This window comes from Sander vitreus, chromosome 17 (genome assembly GCF_031162955.1).
Source record: "Sander vitreus isolate 19-12246 chromosome 17, sanVit1, whole genome shotgun sequence".
NCBI lineage: Eukaryota > Metazoa > Chordata > Actinopteri > Perciformes > Percidae > Sander > Sander vitreus.
Window position 1 is genome coordinate 8,087,389 of NC_135871.1, and position 20,019 is coordinate 8,107,407.

The 20,019-nt window shown below is 42.3% G+C and overlaps 1 protein-coding gene across 1 annotated transcript in view; it reads right to left on the reverse strand.

Moving 5' to 3' along the window:
- Positions 1-19,352, reverse strand: part of LOC144532787 (uncharacterized) — a 30,957-nt gene extending 11,605 nt beyond the window's left edge. The window contains exons 1-12 of the mRNA XM_078273724.1: positions 19,322-19,352; positions 14,936-17,017; positions 13,527-13,649; positions 11,402-13,396; positions 10,684-10,817; positions 9,456-9,623; positions 8,910-9,089; positions 5,361-5,952; positions 3,732-3,881; positions 3,276-3,493; positions 1,528-1,603; positions 985-1,275 (exon numbers count right to left, since the gene is read on the reverse strand). Coding sequence (XP_078129850.1) covers positions 985-1,275; positions 1,528-1,603; positions 3,276-3,493; positions 3,732-3,881; positions 5,361-5,952; positions 8,910-9,089; positions 9,456-9,623; positions 10,684-10,817; positions 11,402-13,396; positions 13,527-13,649; positions 14,936-17,017; positions 19,322-19,352 — 6,040 coding nt within the window. The remainder of the gene's footprint in view (positions 1-984; positions 1,276-1,527; positions 1,604-3,275; positions 3,494-3,731; positions 3,882-5,360; positions 5,953-8,909; positions 9,090-9,455; positions 9,624-10,683; positions 10,818-11,401; positions 13,397-13,526; positions 13,650-14,935; positions 17,018-19,321) is intronic.
- Positions 19,353-20,019: the final 667 nt, after the last annotated feature.

Sequence of the window (20,019 nt, forward strand, 5' to 3'; positions counted from 1 at the left end):
GTGCAAAACACCTCATATAAGGTCTACATGAAAGAAATTGTACTGGACTGCAGGATAATGTGAGGTCAAACTGGATTAGCTTTAAAGTTGGAGAGAGGCCTGACTCACTACTGTAATTTACAGCCCAGCCAGGCCTCTAAAATCAGCTGATCAAAACCTTTTAGCTGTTCCACCAACCAGACTGAAAACTAAGGGTGACCGTGCATTTTCGGTTACAGCCCCTCGGCTTTGGAACAGCCTTCCTCTCAGTGTGAGATCAGCTAGTCTGGATCAACGGAAATGTCCCTCACCTTCCCCTCTCTGTGTGTTGCCGTTCATTGAGCTACACGCACAAAATGGCAAGTTTTCAAGAAACACTGGATCGTGCAATAAGGCAGGCCTGCATGGTGCTTTCGGGAAATGATAAAGATTTACAAAGAATATGTTTAGATTTGTGGGACCGACTGGCGGAGATTGCTGTGTACGAAGTACACGCGGCGATACACTGGTAAGAGCAAATTACATTTAACCATGTATCCAGCTAATTTAAATAGCTCACATTAATGAATTGTGTGAACAGTTAACTTACATGGGTTTCTGATTCTTTGATTGTGGTGGTGATGGCGCGGTGGATATGACACATGCCTTTGGTGTGGGAGATCTGGGTTTGATTCCCACTGTGATACATCAACCAATGTGTCCCTGAGCAAGACACTTAACCCTTAGTTGCTCCAGAGGTGTGCAATAGCAATCGTAAGTCGCTTTGGATAAAAGTGTCAGCTAAATGACATGTAATGTAAATATTTTAATCTGGAAAGCACTTTGTGCTTAATTCTTGAAAGTATTATATAAATAAAATTATTATTATTATTATTATTATTATTATTATTATAAATGTTTCATATTAGGCTAATAAAAAAATGTTCAGTTCAGGGAGTCCAAACATTGTACAATGTCATGAACACGATTAAATAGTATAACTGTATGCATGTATGTTCCACTCACAGGACAAGCCGAAGCCGTGCAGTCTCTCCTCTGAGGGGGGGTTGAGGTTTGTTGAGGGGAGGAGCCTGCCGTCAGACATGAGGAAATCGTCTGAACGGATGGAGCTCCAGAGACCCATGAGACCCACAGTGCGGTTGTAGAAGGTCTGAGGAACCTCCACCATGGCCGCCAGCTGATTTTGACCTACAACCCGCCACGCCACTACGTGGAGACCACTGGCGTACACCGCTGCACAGCGATTCACTGACATACAGCGCACAGCAAAGTCCTTCTCACCCACGTGCACGACACCTGAATGACAGTTAGGACATATTTGTCAAACAATGAAGACATCAAGATTTTTTTTCTACTACAGCTTTTAGGTTATGGATACATACTTGTGCAGGTTGGGTTTGATACATTGTTTTTATTAACTGCTATGTAACCCTAGGTACAGGATTGCGTACAATGGCTTTTTTTTATCTGCTTCTGCACTATGGCATCTCATACAAAAACAAAACAGCTTGTTGTCATTGTATGTCAGATGTGTGTGGTGAGCATTACCAACTGTTACAGGGACTTCAACATCATCCACAAAAATCTGCAGTCCGTTTCCTTTCTCCACACATCTCCATTCAATCTGAAAATAATACATGAATATTAGAGATATATAATATTATGAGATACTTAAGTATGTTATCGTAGTATAGTATAGTCTATCATACAGAAATCTGATTGTCTTGACAGTACAGTGGAACAATTATTTGAGGTAATTATTCAATGGCAATTTTTTCTCCAGACGATCTTAATACTGAAACTCTTATTCCTCATCACAACAATATAACAAGTTAGAGACGTTCATTGAAATTTATATTTACTAATTCGCTCTCTTTCCCAGAGTTAGAGGGGATTGATACCACGCTCATGTGCGTTAAGTATGAAGCTGGAGGTGATTAGCTTAGCTTAGCATAAACACCTTTTATATTTCTGTTTATGTATGGATTAAACAAACAAGACTGTTGGTGGGGGTATTTTGAACTTCGTCAGGCTAGCTGTCTCCCTGCTTCCTTATGCTAAGCTAGGCTAACCACCTCCCAGCTACAGCTTTGTACTTACATTAAAAGGTCCCATATTATGAAAGTGGGTTTAAAGGCCCTGACACACCAACCCAATGGCTGACCATCGGCAGAAAAGGCAGTTGGACTGATCAGTCGGCTCCCCGAGGTCCAAAAAGTGCCTTGGAACACACCAAAGTGACGCGGACTTGAGCGTACGTTCTGTGCGTGCGCAAGACGTAATATAAAAAATGAAAACCGGAAATGACGAAAGCGTCAAATGGGTCTGGCTTCTCCAGCTGACCGATAATAGCGGCTTGTTCGAAATACGATCTCGTATTTTACGAAAATAGTTCACTGAAACGTGTTTCTGAAAACATTTTAAGCGAGAAATAGGCCATGCAGTTGCTGAATCTCTCTTAATTTCAGATCGACAAAGGTCATCAAAGATTTTCGTCAGATTTTGAGAGGAATTCGTCACTCAGCCCGCTTGCCATTTCCAGGTTAGCACTCCACCAATCAGACTGGTCATTGAGTCCGACTGCCCGCCCTCCAACCCAGCAAGTCAGGACGGCCAAAATGAAGGCCGACGGCCCCTCCGACGGCACGGAACACACCAAACAGACTCGAGTCACCGACCTCGCCAGACTGTCCGATGGCCGATTATCGGGTTGGTGTGTCGGGGCCTTAAAGCAGTTCTAGGTGCTATATGAATGCTGTGAAAGTATCCACACGCTCAATCCACAAAGAAATGCACAAAGCCTGTATTTAGAAACTGAGAGGACTTACGTACGGTTGTGATGTCACAACTATACTATATCTAGGTAGAAAGTGCTGCTACAGTGCTGATACAGTCATTCCCCGGCTGCAATGACAGTAGAAGCACTGACAGACTGAGCTTTTTCAGGAGGGGGGCTTAAAGAAAATGGAGCGTTTCAGACAGAGGGTGAATACAGGTATATCCAGACAGACAGTATGAGAAAATAATGTGTTTTTTGAACATTAAAGCACATAAACATGTACTAGTAGAAACCCAAAATACAAATATGAACCTGAAAATGAGCATAATGAACCTTAAACACAACATGAGAGTGCCATCAATCTCCTCATCAACCTCACACAAAGAAAGTGAATAGGCTTATTTTCCAAAATGTAACAATTCCTTGCAGACACACAAACTCTCTGTAAAACACACACACACACACACACACACACACAGTTACATTGTCTTGCCTCTACACACACAAATATCCTGACCTTGCCAATTCCTTGGTGGAAGGCAGCCATGCGCACCACCACTGGGACCTCAATGATCCCCTTTGTGTCTGTGTGTAGCTTGTCAGTCTGTCCTTGCAGGGTGAAGATATTAAAGCCAGTGGTGGAGGAGAGACGCAATATCACAAACTCGCCAAGGGCCTTGAAGGAGTACTCTGTCCCATCGAAGGTGATGAAATGGAGGCTTCCGTACACCATCCCTGCAAGGGAAACATGGAGTCAAGAGAGGTTTTCTGGTAAATTATTTAAATGCATCATACTGTGGTCTCCTTTGAGGTACAACAAGTTCTCTGGGAATAGACAGACTGCTGACTATCACAACTAGATGTATACACCAGTATAACTTAAACACAATGGACATTTCCACTGATTACTGCACATCATGGGATCTTCTGCTGGTTTTAACTTGCTCTGTGTTTACTAGGAAGAATCCCTCACCTACACCCCGCATCGCCTGCTTGGATAGAGTGCAGCCGTCAGGGCCGGCCCAGCTGCAACCTTGGCAACGGTCCAGTGGTCTCTTGTTGAGGTAATGGTTGCATAGAGGAGACTCAATACAACACCACTGGAATGGCATGAGATCTTCATCTGGAGAGAGAAGTTTGATTAAAATATGTAGGCAAGTGACTGTGGCAGCATCGATTAGTAGTCAGACATACTGTCCTGTAAGTCGAATAATAAGCTTTACTTATATAACACCTTTCATACAGAGAGTGTAGCTCAACGTGCTTTACAACAAAGTGAGACACCACAAAACCAACACAATCCTGCAAAAATAAAACAGACAGTGCAGACAGTTGGTGGGATAAAACCAAGCAATCAAGTGAACTGTGAGGGGCACTAAATATCAAGAACAGGTATGCCCAGGCAGAAGGTTGCAGGTTTGATCCCAGCAACGCACATGTGCCTTACAACATCTTACTGACTCACAGTAATAGTAACAGTAGCTCGTAATAATCCTATCAACTAAAAGCAAAACATTTTCTGTCTGTTGGTATGTGAAAATATATCAAACTAAGTCATTGATAGGAACTGTATGTGTAGGAATGACTGAAGTCCTACTCATTAATCACTAAAATGTTGATGTATACAGTACAAAGCTCCTTTAAATACCGTATACATTTCTGTTTATACTTTAAAAAGTCATTATACAAAATTTCTAAAGGTCCCATGGCATGAGAATTTCACTTTATGAGGTTTTTTAACATTAATATGAGTTCCCCCAGCCTGCCTATGGTCCCCTAGTGGCTAGAAATGGCGACAGATGTAAACCGAGCCCTGGGTATCCTGCTCTGCCTTTGAGAAAATGAAAGCTCAGTATTAGGGGACCACTGAGGCCTATATAAAAGAGACTTCAGATACAGTATTAGGGGACCAATAAGGCCTATATAAAAGAGACTTCAGATACAGTATTAGGGGACCACTGAGACCTATATAAAAGAGACTTCAGATACAGTATTAGGGGACCACTAAGGCCTATATAAAAGAGACTTCAGATACAGTATTAGGGGACCACTAAGGCCTAGATAAAAGAGACTTCAGATACAGTATTAGGGGACCACTAAGGCCTATATAAAAGAGATTTCAGATACAGTATTAGGGGACCACTAAGGCCTATATAAAAGAGACTTCAGATACAGTATTAGGGGACCACTAAGGCCTAGATAAAAGAGACTTCAGATACAGTATTAGGGGACCACTAAGGCCTATATAAAAGAGATTTCAGATACAGTATTAGGGGACCACTAAGGCCTATATAAAAGAGACTTCAGATACAGTATTAGGGGACCACTAAGGCCTATATAAAAGAGACTTCAGATACAGTATTAGGGGACCACTAAGGTCTACATAAAAGCATCCAAATAGCAGCATGTCTTAGGACCTTTAATTGAGAAACAAATGCATATTTTGGTCCTGGTCTTAAATACAACTTTATTTACACTGTCTGGAGCCATTCTGGACTTTGACTCAACTAATGCTGTCTTGAAAACAACCCTGGATAAAAACATTGTACCATAACTCCTACTTTAATGTTGGATTTGACCAAAAACTAAAAAATCATATTACCAATATGTTTTTGTATGCTGTTTCCAGAGAAGTAGCGCTCGTTGTACCCAGCCAGCAGCGGACCATCTGGGTCATACACACATCTCTTCCCTGAACCTTGTCTGCTAGACAGGATGGACTGGAAGACATGCCCCCCTGCGCCCCCCCACCGCTGACCCCTCAGCGTCTTCACCCTCGTTCCTGCATCAGTAGTATCCTGTAAGAAGGACAGGTCCTCCAGAGCCTGGGTGCGGGTGCAGGGACATGAAGACAGCTCCTTTGTCCATGCAGCAGGGTCAGGCTCCTTCATCGCCCACGCCTGGCACTTCATACGGAAATCCACGTCCGACCCTGCTGATGCTGTCAAATCATACACCAGCTGACCCAACTTTCCCATGACCCCTTTCACCTGCTGGGGTCTGTATCTGCCCCCAAGCCCGAAAAGGTTTTCCAGGGGTACAGTGGGCTCCTTGTGGGAGGATTTTCCATTTGTGTAGCCGATGAGAGCGTCGTGGTATTTTCTCTGGCCAGGACCCCAACGCATCTCCCCGTATCGCAGGAGGGCAAAGGACCGCGCTCCATCGGTGGTCAGGATACACTGGAAAGTGTTAGTCTGAAAATGACAAATCAGAACTGTTTAGGTATCAAGTACAGTGAAAGCCCCCATAAACCAGGTTTATTTCTCTGCATTGGCTTCCTGTAAAATCCAGGATTGAATTTAAAATCCTTCTCCTGATCTACAAAGCTCTAAATGGTCAAGCACCATCATATCTTGAAGAGCTCATAGTACCTTATTGTCCCACTAGAGCACTGCGCTCCCAGAATGCAGAGTTACTTGTGGTTCCTAGAGTCTCTAAAAGTAGAATGGGAGCCAGATCATTTAGCTATCAGGCTCCTCTCCTGTGGAATCAGCTCCCAGTCTGGGTTCGGGAGGCAGACACCGTCACCACCTTTAAGAGTAAACTTAAAACTCTCCTCTTCGATAAAGCTTATAGTTAGGGAGTGAGGCGTTGCAGCGTTCGCCTAGACCGGCGAGGGAAGGTGTGTAGCCACAGTCATGACGCACCGCCTCCCTATCTCGGCTTCTCTTCATAGAAAGCTTACTATATTTAGGGTATGAGGAGTTGCAGCGTCCGCCTAGACCGGCGAGGGAAGGTGTGTAGCCACAGTCATGGTGCACCCCCACCCTATCTCTGCTTCTCCCCATAGAAAGCGTACATATACTTAGGGAGTAATGAGTCGCAGCGTTAGCCTAGACCGGCTGGGGAAGGTGTGTAGCCACAATCACGGAACACAGCCTCCCGATCTCCCCTTCTCTGCAGCTCTTAGTTATGCAGTTATAGTTCTAGACTACCGGGGTACCTCATTGGACACACTGAGCTTCTCTCTCCTCTCTCTTTCCATCTGTGTGTATTCGTGTCACAGAAATGCTTGTTACTAACATAGCTCCGGGGAGCTTATTCCCCGGAATCCTTATGTTCTTTTTCCGCCCAGCATCATCATCTTGGATCATGATGGCACCTACATCATGGTGGCAGCTGTCGCCGTAGTCATGCCCTATGCCCTGCTGTGCCCTATTACACCCTGCTATGCACTGCAATGCCCGGCTTCAACTTGCTCTGTCCGGCCAACGCCCTGCCACGCCCTGTTACGCCCTGCTGTGCTCTACACCATGAACTATTATAACTATTACAATATCTTTATTGTGACTATTATTGCCATTGTTCATCATAACTCCAACCGGCACCGTCAGACACCGCCTACCAAGAGCCTGGGTCTGTCCGAGGTTTCTTCCTAAAAGGGAGTTTTTCCTTGCCACTGTCGCACTTACGCATTCATGCATGCTCTTGGGGGAATCACTGGAATTGTTGGGTCCTTGTAAATTATAGAGTGTGGTCTAGACCGACACTATATGTAAAGTGTCCTGAGATAATTCCTGTTATGATTTGATACTATAAATAAAATTGAATTGAAATTGAAATTATTTATTTTTTTGCCAGACACGTATCTTCATGAATTATGGGCCTATTAAGTGTCACATTTTGGTATAATTTATCCTGATTTTAATCAATCATTGTATCACTGACTAACAGTACATTGTAAAACAATTCACATCATTCAAGATCAACATGACTTCACAAACGATGAAAAATGTGCAGTATTTGCAAGAAGACAAACAATAGACAGGTGGCAGCAGATATCCCTATACTTTGCATTCAAGCCCTGTAGGTATACAGCCCCAAGGTGGCACCAAAGTTAAACTAAATAGCACAAGTGTTTCAGGAATTATGAATTTCTGCTTTCTTTGAGCTGACAGTTCACATTGCACATAACAATAGCACATAAAGTAGGACACGCATGCAAGCAAACAGTAACACCCCCTGCTCCATCACACCTTTGACTCTGCTACATAGATTATATACATATACATAGATTTAAGGGATAGGTAGAGCTTTAGTCAGAAAGAGTTTCACATAATGATGATAATAGTGATCTTTTTTATATTCTTTGTGTATTTATTTTTATTGTTTCCGTAACAAAGAAGTAGAAACATATTAACAATAGTTGGTGGTGCTACACAAAACAGTACAGGTTACTTGACAGGGGTTTTTGACATGCGACAAACAGGACATAGGACAAAGGTAATGGCACAGCGACTGGGTAGCACAAGTTCAGTTTTTAGACATTAAATCGAGAAAAGGTTGCCAGATTTAAAAAAATAAATAAATAAATCCTCTTTAGCAAACATAATGTACCTGATTTTCTCCAAGTGTAATACATTTCCCAGCTCTCTCAACCACATTTCAAATGTAGGAGACCTTTCAGATTTCCAAGATTGTAAAATCAGCTTTCTGGCTAACAATGTTGAAAGGGAAATAGCCTTGCCTTCACAACTACTCTTCACACTATCTGGATTGGCCACTCCGAACAATACGGTGAATGGGTCTGGGTTACATGGATGATTAAAGGCCTTCGTGAAAAACTCAAACAAGGAGCTCCAGAATGATTGTAGCTTATGACATGACAAGAATAAGTGGGATAGTGTTCCAATACATTGGAATGACACCTCCGGAAATATTTTCTGCAATCTGGAGGGAGAATAGTGTAGTCTATGTACTACCTTGAATTGTATCAAATTATGTCTTGCATTGATTGAGCTATTATGGATGTTCTTAATACAATTCTCTTTTTTATATTCTAATGGTGTGTTTTATCCTACAGTATAAAGACTGGGAATGTGAATTATGCCATGGAGGACATGCATATTTAGCTACTTTGTTCCTTCCAATTCAAAGCTTAACACTATGTAACAAGATTGTACAAATAAATGAGTTAGAGAGAAAATAATAACAAATAAATACATTAGTTACAGAGAAAATAATAACAAATAAATAAATTAGAGAGAAACCTACAACTGTAACTGTACTGTAATTTTAGAACATCTAAGCCTGTGCAAAACGTATGCCCGTTAGGCATTTCTTTCAATATGAAACTGTTATTGATCATCATCATTTTTGGTAAGAAAAGAAAGAAAGAAAGAAAGAACTAATTGGATTTGAATCTCTGTACCTCTGAGAAGTTGATCTTCTGGTAGGAGACGGGCATCACATGGTCCCAGGTGACCTTGAGGATCCAGGCAGGGGTGAAGGCAGGCTTGCCTCTCTGCTCCTCAAACTTTGTCACATCGTCTGCCGTACGGTTAAACACTACCTGGGAGTAGACATCTGACATATCAAGCTTGTGGTATTCCTGAAAGATTAGAGAAAGAAAAGGAGGAGTAATGTAAAGCAAAAGTTGCAAAATCATGAGATATTACACAGCAACTTGATTTGTAAAATTGCATCTCTATCAAAAAAAAACCCAACAAAGCTGTCTTTTTTTAATTCATTATTTTAAATGATCAGAAAACAAACACCAGTCTCATTTTACCTAATTTACCCTCACTCTGACATCCCTCCATTAGTGCATGTATAGGTCCTGGGCATGTGTATGTATTTCAAACCTGTGTGTGATAACTAACAACAGAGTGAAAAATGTAATTAACCGTTGCAGGGTCAATAAAGTATGTCTTAATGTTAACTCCCTCCAGGTCATGACCCCCCGATGACTTCTAACCTGATAGAGCAGCCGTCCGTCCCCCTGGGTGAGGTCAGCATCATCCCAAAACGCAGCTAACAGGGTCACATTTATGTTGTCGGGGAAACCACTGGCTGAAGGAGCAGGGAGCAGGTACTGCTCGTTCTCAACAACAGACTGAAAGTGGACAAGGCCATTGTCTGAAAACTGAGAAAGGAAAGGGAGATACAGACATGATATCAGACAGATATCAAAATGTTGACTGTCATCTTCTGTTATGAAATCCGAACTTTATGGCTAAAATTAAAGTTATTATAGCAACATGTCTCTTTTATCTATTTTTTTTATTTCATTGTGTCATTTTTGTTATCCTGATTTCATCAGAAGATATGTGGGAATTTCTGCTACTCTATTTAACTGCTGTAAACCCTTTAGCAATCCATGTAAGCCCCATAGGGATCACATATTGTATTGGCAATGTTATGCTGCCATCTACACATTATAGATTGTCATGTAGGTTATGCAGCATTCTGTTATATTCCACTGAGCACTGAGGGCATTGCCCACATACTGTCACGATTCAGCAGGAGGACCCAAATGCAAGACTCTTCCAGACAGAAGTTCAGCTAAAACATGCTACAAACCTACAAACCTACGAACAGGACTCTCACAGGACAAACAGAGAGACGAACCGACAAAGGACAGAGGAACACCAGGCGTAGAAATGCACAGACCAATTAACAGGAAGACAGGGGACTGGACAAGACCATCATTGGGAACAGGTGAGAGCAGAAACAGAGGGAAACTAACAAGACAATAATTGGGAAGTGCAGACCATATAAGGGGATGGGAAGAGACAAAGACACATGACAGACAGGTAACCACAGAACACCTGGGAAACGGCAACAAGCTCAAAACGCAACACAATATACAAAATGGCCAAAGGCAATCAAAGGCAGTCAGTCACAGCAGGATCCTGACACATACTATTATGCCTAAACTGTGGCGAATACTTTTGTAGATTTTTCACCCCACATTATTTATGTATGGTCAGTGATAAATAAAATGTACATTAACAATGAATGAGTGTATTGTCGTGTGTGTATAGTTAGTCTTTTGGAGTCCCAAACCTATGGGGGTGGTGGTATGTAACAGTTGTGCTTAATACATTTGGTACCTTAAATCGCATGTGGCCACAGCCTGCCCCTCCTATTTAAAATGGTCTAGAACCGCCACTGGTTGTAGATAAATGCACTTAGGAACTTACATAAACCCTGTCGTACAATTTCCCCATAAAAAGGAAACCCATCGGTGGCGTGATGTATGGGGAATTCCCATCTTCTGTGTCCATCTTTACTCCATTATCACCAACCTCTGCTCCAAAGGGGTACAGGCTGCTCTCTATTGGGGGAGCACAAAAACAGTTAATGTTGTCATCAACCAAAGTATTCAGCTAATGTATTACAGTGATGGTTTTGACATCATGAATGGAAAAACTGTGGATAGAGGTAAGGTTGTTAGCTTTGCTGACTTTGTAAAATGCAACTTTCTTACAGCAACGTTAGCTTGTCACTCAGTGAGGCAGCGAAGGAACTGAAATAGATGGAACATCAATTCTAAAATGTAGTTTGATTAGGTTACGTTGGTTGCCTTTAATTTAATTTAACCTAATTAAATGTTTTACTCTAATTTGTTCTGCTTGAAAACTTTTAAAACCAGTCTTTGTTTTGATGAACTTTACCATTTTTACGTTATCTACAAATGGATAAACCCAAAAATGCAGTTTTCTACTTAAAACCAACGCTATTTTTGAAGTCATTACATACTGACATTTTTGAGACTGAAAGCTTTCACCGGACAACAATGATGTGACATTTCAATAATGCCTGCAAGTTAGCATATATATATATATATAAAAAAAAGTAATAATGACCAAAAATAAAAATAAAAAATAACAACACATGATTAACAAAGGCAAAACCAACCCTTCTGAGTCATCATTCTGCACACTGTGCTGTTTTGGGGACAGGAACAGTTGTAAGACCCTGGCAGGTTGGTGCAGGATGTTTGCCCAGCACATGCCATGGGTGACACACACTCATCCAAGTCTACACATCCTCCTTTTCCACGACCATTGTCTTTGGAAGTAATCCAGCCCTGACTACAAGAGCATGTGAAGCCTCCTGCATGGTTGGAGCAGGTGGCAGCAGAGTGACACTGCCTATTAGTCTGTTGGCACTCATCAAAGTCTACACACAGTGAACCGATACTCAGATAGCCAGCCATACACACGCATACAAATGACCCTGGGGTGTTGTAGCAGTGAGCTAGAGGGTGGCACGGTTTGGTCAGGACGACGCACTCATCCACGTCTTTGCACCAGGAGCCATTTCCAGCGAAGCCTAGAGGGCAGTGGCATGAAAAGGAGCCAGGGGTGTTCCAGCACCGAGCCGAGGGTTGGCACGGTGAATTCTCACATTCATTGGTGTCGACGCATGCTTGTTTCTCCTCGTGATACCCCAATGGGCAAGAGCAGTTGTACGCTCCAGGCAGGTTGGTGCACACCTGGTCAAAGCGGCAGGTGGTGTTGTCCTTGCATTCGTCGATATCCTCACAGCCAACGCTAGTGGGTTTGTAGCCAGGAGAACACAGGCAGAAGAAAGACCCTGCTCTGTTGTTACATAATGAGTGTTCTGGGCAAGGGGTGCCACCAGGGTCGGTACACTCATCCACATCCTGACACTCTGTCCCACTCAGAATAAACCCCTCATTACAGGGGCAACGGTAAGACCCAACGAGGTTGACGCATGTTGAATGATGCTGACACACTGAAGAGTTGAGGGAATCTGAGCATTCATCAACATCCATGCACTTTGTCCCATTACTCCAGAATCCTTCCATGCATTCACAGTAATATGAGCCAATAGCATTCATACATTTGCCATTGGTGCAAAGCTCCCCCAGCTCCATGTCACTGCATTCATCGATGTCCACGCACAAGTCCTCCACGCTGGAAAATCCGGCGTCACAAATACAGAGGTGGCTGCCGTTGGAGTTGATGCATGTGTTATGCTCAGGGCAGGTAGAGTTGTCTAGGCACTCATCGATATCCTCACAGTCAGTGTTGTTGCCTTGGTAACCTTCCCAGCACTTACAGACAAAAGATCCAACTGTGTTTAGACAGTTGGAGAATTTAGGGCACTGGCTGAAACCAAAGGAGCACTCATCTACATCCAAACACCGGGAGCCGTTGCTTGAGAAGCCTGGGTCACAGGCACATTCGTAGCTCCCCTCTGTGTTAGTACAGGTACTGTTGTCAGGGCAGGTGAAGTTCCCCGTCACACATTCGTCCATGTCCTGACAATGTGTCCCATTGTCCTGAAACCCTTCCCAGCAGTCACAGATGTAGGAGCCATTCGTGTTGAAGCAGTAGGAGAAGGCCGGGCAGACTTGATCTTGTGATTCGTCGCATTCATCCACATCCAAGCATTCGGTGCCACTTCCTTTATAACCATCTTTGCACCGGCAGTAGAAGGAACCCTGGTATGGGTGGCACTTTGCGAATGGGTGGCAGATGCCACTAGCATTCAGGCATGTGTCTTCACTCACACATGTGCCCCCGTCGTATGCCAGGCCCAAGATACACGAACATGTGTAAGAACCAGGGGTGTTGCTGCACGTCATGTTCCTGCTACAGGTTGTGGCCAGCTGGCATTCATCCACATCCTCACAAACAAAGCCGTCACCCCGGTATCCATTCTGGCACTGGCAGATGTAGGACCCGTTTGTGTTGCGGCACAAAGCCTGGGCGCTGCAGTTGTGTAGCAGGATGGAGTTCTGCTCACATTCATTCACATCCTGGCAGGCAAAGCCATTTCCCTCCATGCCAGGTGGGCAGGCACAGTAGAAAGATCCAGGCGTGTTAGTGCAGCTGGCAACTGGATGGCAGCCTCCATTTTGGACTTGGCACTCATCAAAGTCTATAATTTATCCAAAATGGGACAGTGTCAGGGAAACAGTCCCAAATTGTGTTGAAGGTGAGTCCACTTATGGGGGCAAAAGAGCCAACTAGTGTAATGGATGTTTTATAATGAGGAATTGATTACTTACCAGAGCAGTTCTTCCCGTCGCCAGCGAAGCCGCTGAGACAGAAGCAGGAATAGTTGCCCATTGTGTTGACACACTGGGCAAACTCACTGCAGTCATGCTGCCCCATCTTACACTCGTTCACATCTAGAAAGGGGATGGACAAATGAGGAGGGAGGTAGGGGATAAAGAGAGGGAGATAATTTAGCTTAACAGCATCCCTTCAGAGGACAATTCAGTATCAGTGTATGCTTTTTGGGTGTTGTAAAAGCCAAGTTTTACAGATTAACTTTAATTAGAAGTGAGGTAAAACAAATGGCTGAGTTAAGTGGCTAAAAAGAAAATAATATATCAGAATTTTAGAAAAAGAGGTAGACTTATTATTCTGGTACTGTCACGTCAAATCAAAATGTGTGGAAACTCATCTGACTTAAATGCAGGAGGAGTGGGTGGGATGTCACTCCCTATCCTGGAATGAATATTATCTCTTTCCTTCCAAACTTATGTATAGCATTGTTTAAAAAGTCAGGACAGCAGTCTCTGCCCATCTTCTGCCACAGGCTAAAAACTCACCTTTTCAGACTACATCTTTACAACTCTAGCTAGCAATTACTTACAGTATGTCTCTTCTACTTTCTCTTTGCATTGTACTTATTATTTGTTTAAAACGGATATATTTTCAATTTTTAATCTAGCGGTTACGTGATGTGAATGCAGTTTTTTGTACGGTAAGTTGCATCAAAATGAAACAATATAGGATTTTTTTCCAGATGCAAACAAGATTTGCAGTTTTAGTCCAGTTGTTGTTTGAAGAGTATTGTGTTTTAAATTCTTTCTTTTTTTAAATATAAAAATGTGCTTTTACAAAATTAGATCTCATTTAAATGTGATTTGACTGAGAATCATTCCTTGCATTATGAATTCTGTAACTTTTAATGCAATAGTTTTAATTAGTTTATTTGCTAGCCCTAAACTTACTTTTTGTTCAAAACTAAAATGGGGATTTACACTAAATGTTACTAGGATTAGGTTGAACTTCCTGATATGACAGGAAGATGCACTTTTCTTATTTGCCTCACAAATTCCTTCAAAATGTTTGTCTTTATCATCTGTTTTTTGATTGATATGTATTGGAAAAGATTAAACAATAAAGGATAATGGCTTCTAGAGAAAAGATCAGTCATATTTTTTACATTCAGTGCAGTTTATGAACTGCTCTTTTAATAGGTCCAGTTTATCATAGTATAAGAATCAGACTCAATTGTCATTTTTGTTTTACTTCATTCAGCCTGGTATCATGTTCATGATTGATTCATATGAATTAATGACATTTCAGAGACGTGAGAGAGAGCGATTCAGATGTCTGGAACCAGGCAAAGTTAATCACGCTTTATAGATTTATTTGAAAATAACAATTAAAAGAACTGTCTTACCAACACACTGTGTTCCATTGAGCGTGTAGCCCTTTTTGCAGACGCAGGAAAACGATCCTGGGATATTCATACACTCCGTTTCATTTTGAGGACAAATGTTTTCCCTCTGGCACTCATCTATATCCGAGCAAGCCAGCCCGTCACCCACGTAACCCAGGTCACACACACACTGGTATCCAGCAGGCGATTGGTGGCACAGACCATGGAAGTGGCAGACAGGGTCACACAATGGACTGGGTTGCACACAGGTACCATTAACGGCCACTGTGCCATTCAAACATGAACAGACATGAGCACCAGGGGAGTTGATACACTTTGAGAAGGCTGGGCAAACGGTATCAGAGAGGATGCACTCGTCAATATCCTGACAGGAGAAGCCATCCCCTTTGAAACCCTGCTGACATGAGCAAAAGAAGTCCCCCATGACGTTGGTGCATAGTGCCCGTGGGTGGCATGTATCCTTCACAGAACACTCGTCTATATCTTTACACTGGGCACCATTTGCTGAAAAACCTCGCTTACAGGTGCACGTGTGGGACCCGATGGTGTTGAGGCATGTGGCATTGACATGGCACGGGTTGTCTTTACACTCGTCTATATCAACGCAGACCATGTTGCTGGCAGGGCGGTAGTAACCGCCCTGGCAGGGGCACTGGTATGACCCGTCAATGTTTATGCACTCTTCATTCACTCGACATGGATTGTTCAATTCCTTACACTCATTTATGTCCTGACAAAAAGTCCGATTTACCAAGATGAAGCCTGGCTGGCAAAGGCAAGAGAAGGAACCCTGGTTGTTGACACATGTAGCTTTGTTTCTGCACCCTCCATTATCCACCAGACACTCGTTCACATCACTGCATTGGATCACCCCGTCTCCAGAATAACCCACCTGACAGGTGCATTTGTAGGAGCCAGGGAGGTTAACACAGAGGCCAATAGAGTGGCACTGCTTAGCCAGCGAGCACTCGTCCACATCCACACAAGTGAAGCCATCTCCCCTGTACCCTGCTATACACTGACAAGAGAAGGAGCCAGGTGAATTTGTGCAGGTTGCGTTCGGGCTGCAGCGGCCTTCCACACACTCATCCTGGTCATGGCACTTGGAGTTATTCAAGATGAAGCCTCTGCCACAGTCGCAGTAATATGACCCACCATTGTTGACGCAGGTACTGGTAGAAGGGCAGATGTTGGGTGTTGCGCACTCGTCAATGTCTTCACACAGTCGACCATCTCCTATAAAACCTCCCAAACAGGTGCACTCGTAACTCCCCAGCCTGTTGATACAAGCAGCCCTGGGGTCGCATTGATTTTTTTCACTGCATTCATTTATGTCTGTACACTTCAGTCCATTACCGTCGAAACCACTCTTGCAGGTACACTGGTATGACCCCATGGTGTTAATGCAGTCCGCATATGAGCTGCAGATGTTGCTTGCACATTCGTTGATGTCCACACAGCTCTTCCCGTTACTTTCGAAGCCACTGTTGCACGTGCAGCGGTAGTTGCCGGGCAGATTTACACAGCCTTTGTAGCCAAATGACGAAGAACAGACATGAGGAGTCTCTGAACATTCATCTATGTCAAGACAGAGGTAGTTTCCGTTGCCCTTATAGCCAGCATTACAGGTACACACATAGGACCCAGGGTTGTTGATGCAGGTTGCATTCCAATGGCAGATTCTTTGGGTACTGCATTCGTTAACGTCATTACACTGGAAGCCGTTGCCAGTGAAGCCGACTTTACACTGGCACTGGCGCCCACCCGCGATGTTAGTACACAGGGCATTGGCATGGCAACCCCCGTTGTCTTTTTGGCACTCGTCGATATCCTGACAGTTGGTGCCATCTCCAAAATATCCAGTAAGGCAGACACAGCTGTAGCTGCCCAGGGTGTTGTTGCAGCGGGCCTGTGAGTGACAGCTGTGCAGGCCACTGAGACATTCATTGATGTCGTCGCACAGCAGACCATCGCCCTGGTAGCCCATGCGGCAAACACAGGTGAAGATGTTCCTAACTTTCAGACACTCAGCCTGAGGGTGGCACTTGCTGCCTGCCGCCTCGCAGTCACTCTGGCCGGCAACTAAAAGGAACAAGAGGAAAAGAGAGGAGCTTGAGAAATACTAAATTTGATTATGTGTCAGCTAAATTTTTAGAAATATGTTTAGGGAGCACATTTTGTGTCTACTGTCTGTGGGTTTGGGTAAAAACAGCAAACATAGTTTAATTGAAGGTAAGATACCTGCACAGCAGTATTCCAGCCCTGCAAATAGACTCATCAGCCACCTGAGTGGAAACCTGTGTGGGCAAAGAAAAGAGAAGAAATGTTCTGTTGTCTGTTATTCAGAAACATAGTGGGCAGTCTACTTGGAATCTTATCTTACTAAGTACAAGAGAGATATTGGTGAAGAAGAGAGAAAACAGATTTAATCCCTGCGAAGGTAATGAGAGATGGTTCTATTTCGCATGTAATAGCATGTCATTGTAAACAACATGCAGTGGCTTCAGTTCTAGGGATTATGTCTCCGTGCATCACCTGAAGTCTTCAATGTCATCCAACTCTGTTCTTGAAATAGGAAGTAACTTATTGATTTCGACCTAAATGCAAAGTATGTCTTACCTCTCTGTTTCCACAGCCTACTTTCCTCCCACTGAACAATGGTTGGGTAACTATTGTTACAGTTTGTGTAACACATGTAAACCTACCGTCTAATCCTGACTCACCACCCAAAGAGTTAATTTATATCCAATCACGCAAATTATTCATACCAGTTCATACTCAATTTAATGCCATATTTATTTAATTTGTAAGTATTTTTAAGTTTTTCCAATTTTATCATTCATGAAATACTGATTATATATCAGCCATATCATTCACTGCCAATATGATCGAGGCTCCATGAACACAGTCTGTAAAACTGTCAATAAAATGTTATTTCCTAAAAGGTTTTATTTGTTTTTTAAAGATTTAATATATCCCAAAGTTTTGAAAAAGGTCATCATCTTCTGAATTTCCCATTAGTCAAATCTTTTACCAAAAAGGCCGTAAAATAACTCCAAAAAAGTCCAATAAGCAAAAACAATCACTCCAGCAAACACGGGTACATCATGTTTGAACGCCCCAACATAGTGGAAAATGTAAATGGTAAATTGGGACACCCATTGTTCAGAAGTCTAAAAATGTCCCAGACACTCCCTGCTACTACAGTATCCTCTGAGAAGACTGAAATGAGGTTGTATTCAAAGCGTTTTGGGTTAACTGATGTCAGACCCAGACACACCAGCATGATGTGGTTTAAAATTAGTTGTTTTTTTTTGTCTATCAGTCACCAAGTTGTATAGGCAATGGCTCGAGGGAGTAGTTGAGCTAAATTATGAGAATATTGACAACACTTCCTGGTTTGTTCTGATTAGGTTACCATCTAAATGTCAATATTCCCTCCAGGCCTTGTAGGCCATTGTCTGTGTCTTAGGTGAAAGCTCTGGATGGATAGTGACAGTACTGAGGCAGACTCCCATTACATAAATGCAGAACTGTCTGTCTACTGTAAATCACATCAGGCTTCCCTGAGGGACTGCAACTAGGACAGCTGCCATAATGTCTATCACTATCTGTAACACTTAACACCTTCTGAAAAACATTTGAAACATGAGGAAATGAGTTACTGTTTGTGACGTTATAATGCACCAGAAAAGATCAATCTTTTTTGAAAGCACTGATGCTTTAAGGCATTTCTATTCATCTCTCAGCTTTGTTCACTAAACTGAACCAACAAATTATTGATTCCCTACCTGTGAGTGTAAATATAAGATAGGTCCCACACTGGGGAAATTCCTGTGCTACAGTACATAGGCTACTATATACATACATACATACATATACACAGTTAATTCTATTTAGACAAAGTAGTTTGGCAGTTTGGGAATATTCGCTTATTTGATTTCTTGCTGAGAGTTAAATGAGAAGATCGATACCGCTGTCTGTTAAATACCAAACTACAGGCAGCAGCCAGTAAGCTTAGCTAAGCTTTAAGACTGGAAGCAGTGGGAAACAGCGAGCCTAGCTCTGTCCAAAAGACTGTCCAAAAAATGCCTACCAGCAACGCTCAAGCTTTCAAATTAGCATGTTACATCTTGTTTGGTTACAAGAATAATACGTACCAAAAAAAAAACATTTTACAAATGACAATTTGTGGTTCCACTTGGTGTAGTGACTTTCTGGAGTCCTTGTTGAAATCACTAGACTCAGACACTCAGACATCGTTCTGCACATAACCCTCCGTAAAACCATTTCATTTTTTAGTTTGGTATAATATACAGATTAAACAAGCGATTCATAACGTGTTAATTGGGGAGCTTTAGAGATACTGCTAGGTGGATTTGTTACTTTGGAAGGAGCCAGTCTTGCTGTTTCCCATAGTTTCCAGTCTGTGCTGTGCTAAGCTAAGCTAACCGTCTCCCGGCTGTAAGCTTTTCTTTAGCATACGAAGATGAATGTCGTGTTCTCATCAAACTCTGCAAGAAAGTGAATAAGTAGCCTATATTTCCTAAAATGTTAAACTATTCTTTTAATATTCAAGAACAATCTTGCTCCTTATTAGCAAATAAAATGACTGACTTGCACCACAAATAGTATACCGTGCATATTAGAGTTTAAAAGATTATTGTCCAGCTTTTAGGCTCTATTCTCAGCCTTTATTAAATTCTATTTGTTAATTTATATATGTTTTATTGTTTTATTTAATTGTATTATGTTTCTTATCTATCTTATTTGTCCTTTTGTACAGAACAACTCAATCTATCAGTATATAGAACAAATAAAAGGAATTTGAACGTAACTAAACAGCTGTTCACATTTATTAAAACCCTATTTGTGACTTAAAGCAAATGGTTCAAATAATAACTATACCATGGTAAACTTTGAATAACAAAATGATATCAGTAAGACAATAATACACAGGTTTGAGATTCAACTTAACATCGTTAATACTGTTTTACGGTTATACTAACAAAAGTATCTGTGAAGTGATCCATATATCAATGAATGAACCATCCTTCATCCTTCTTTGCATCCAAATGAAGACT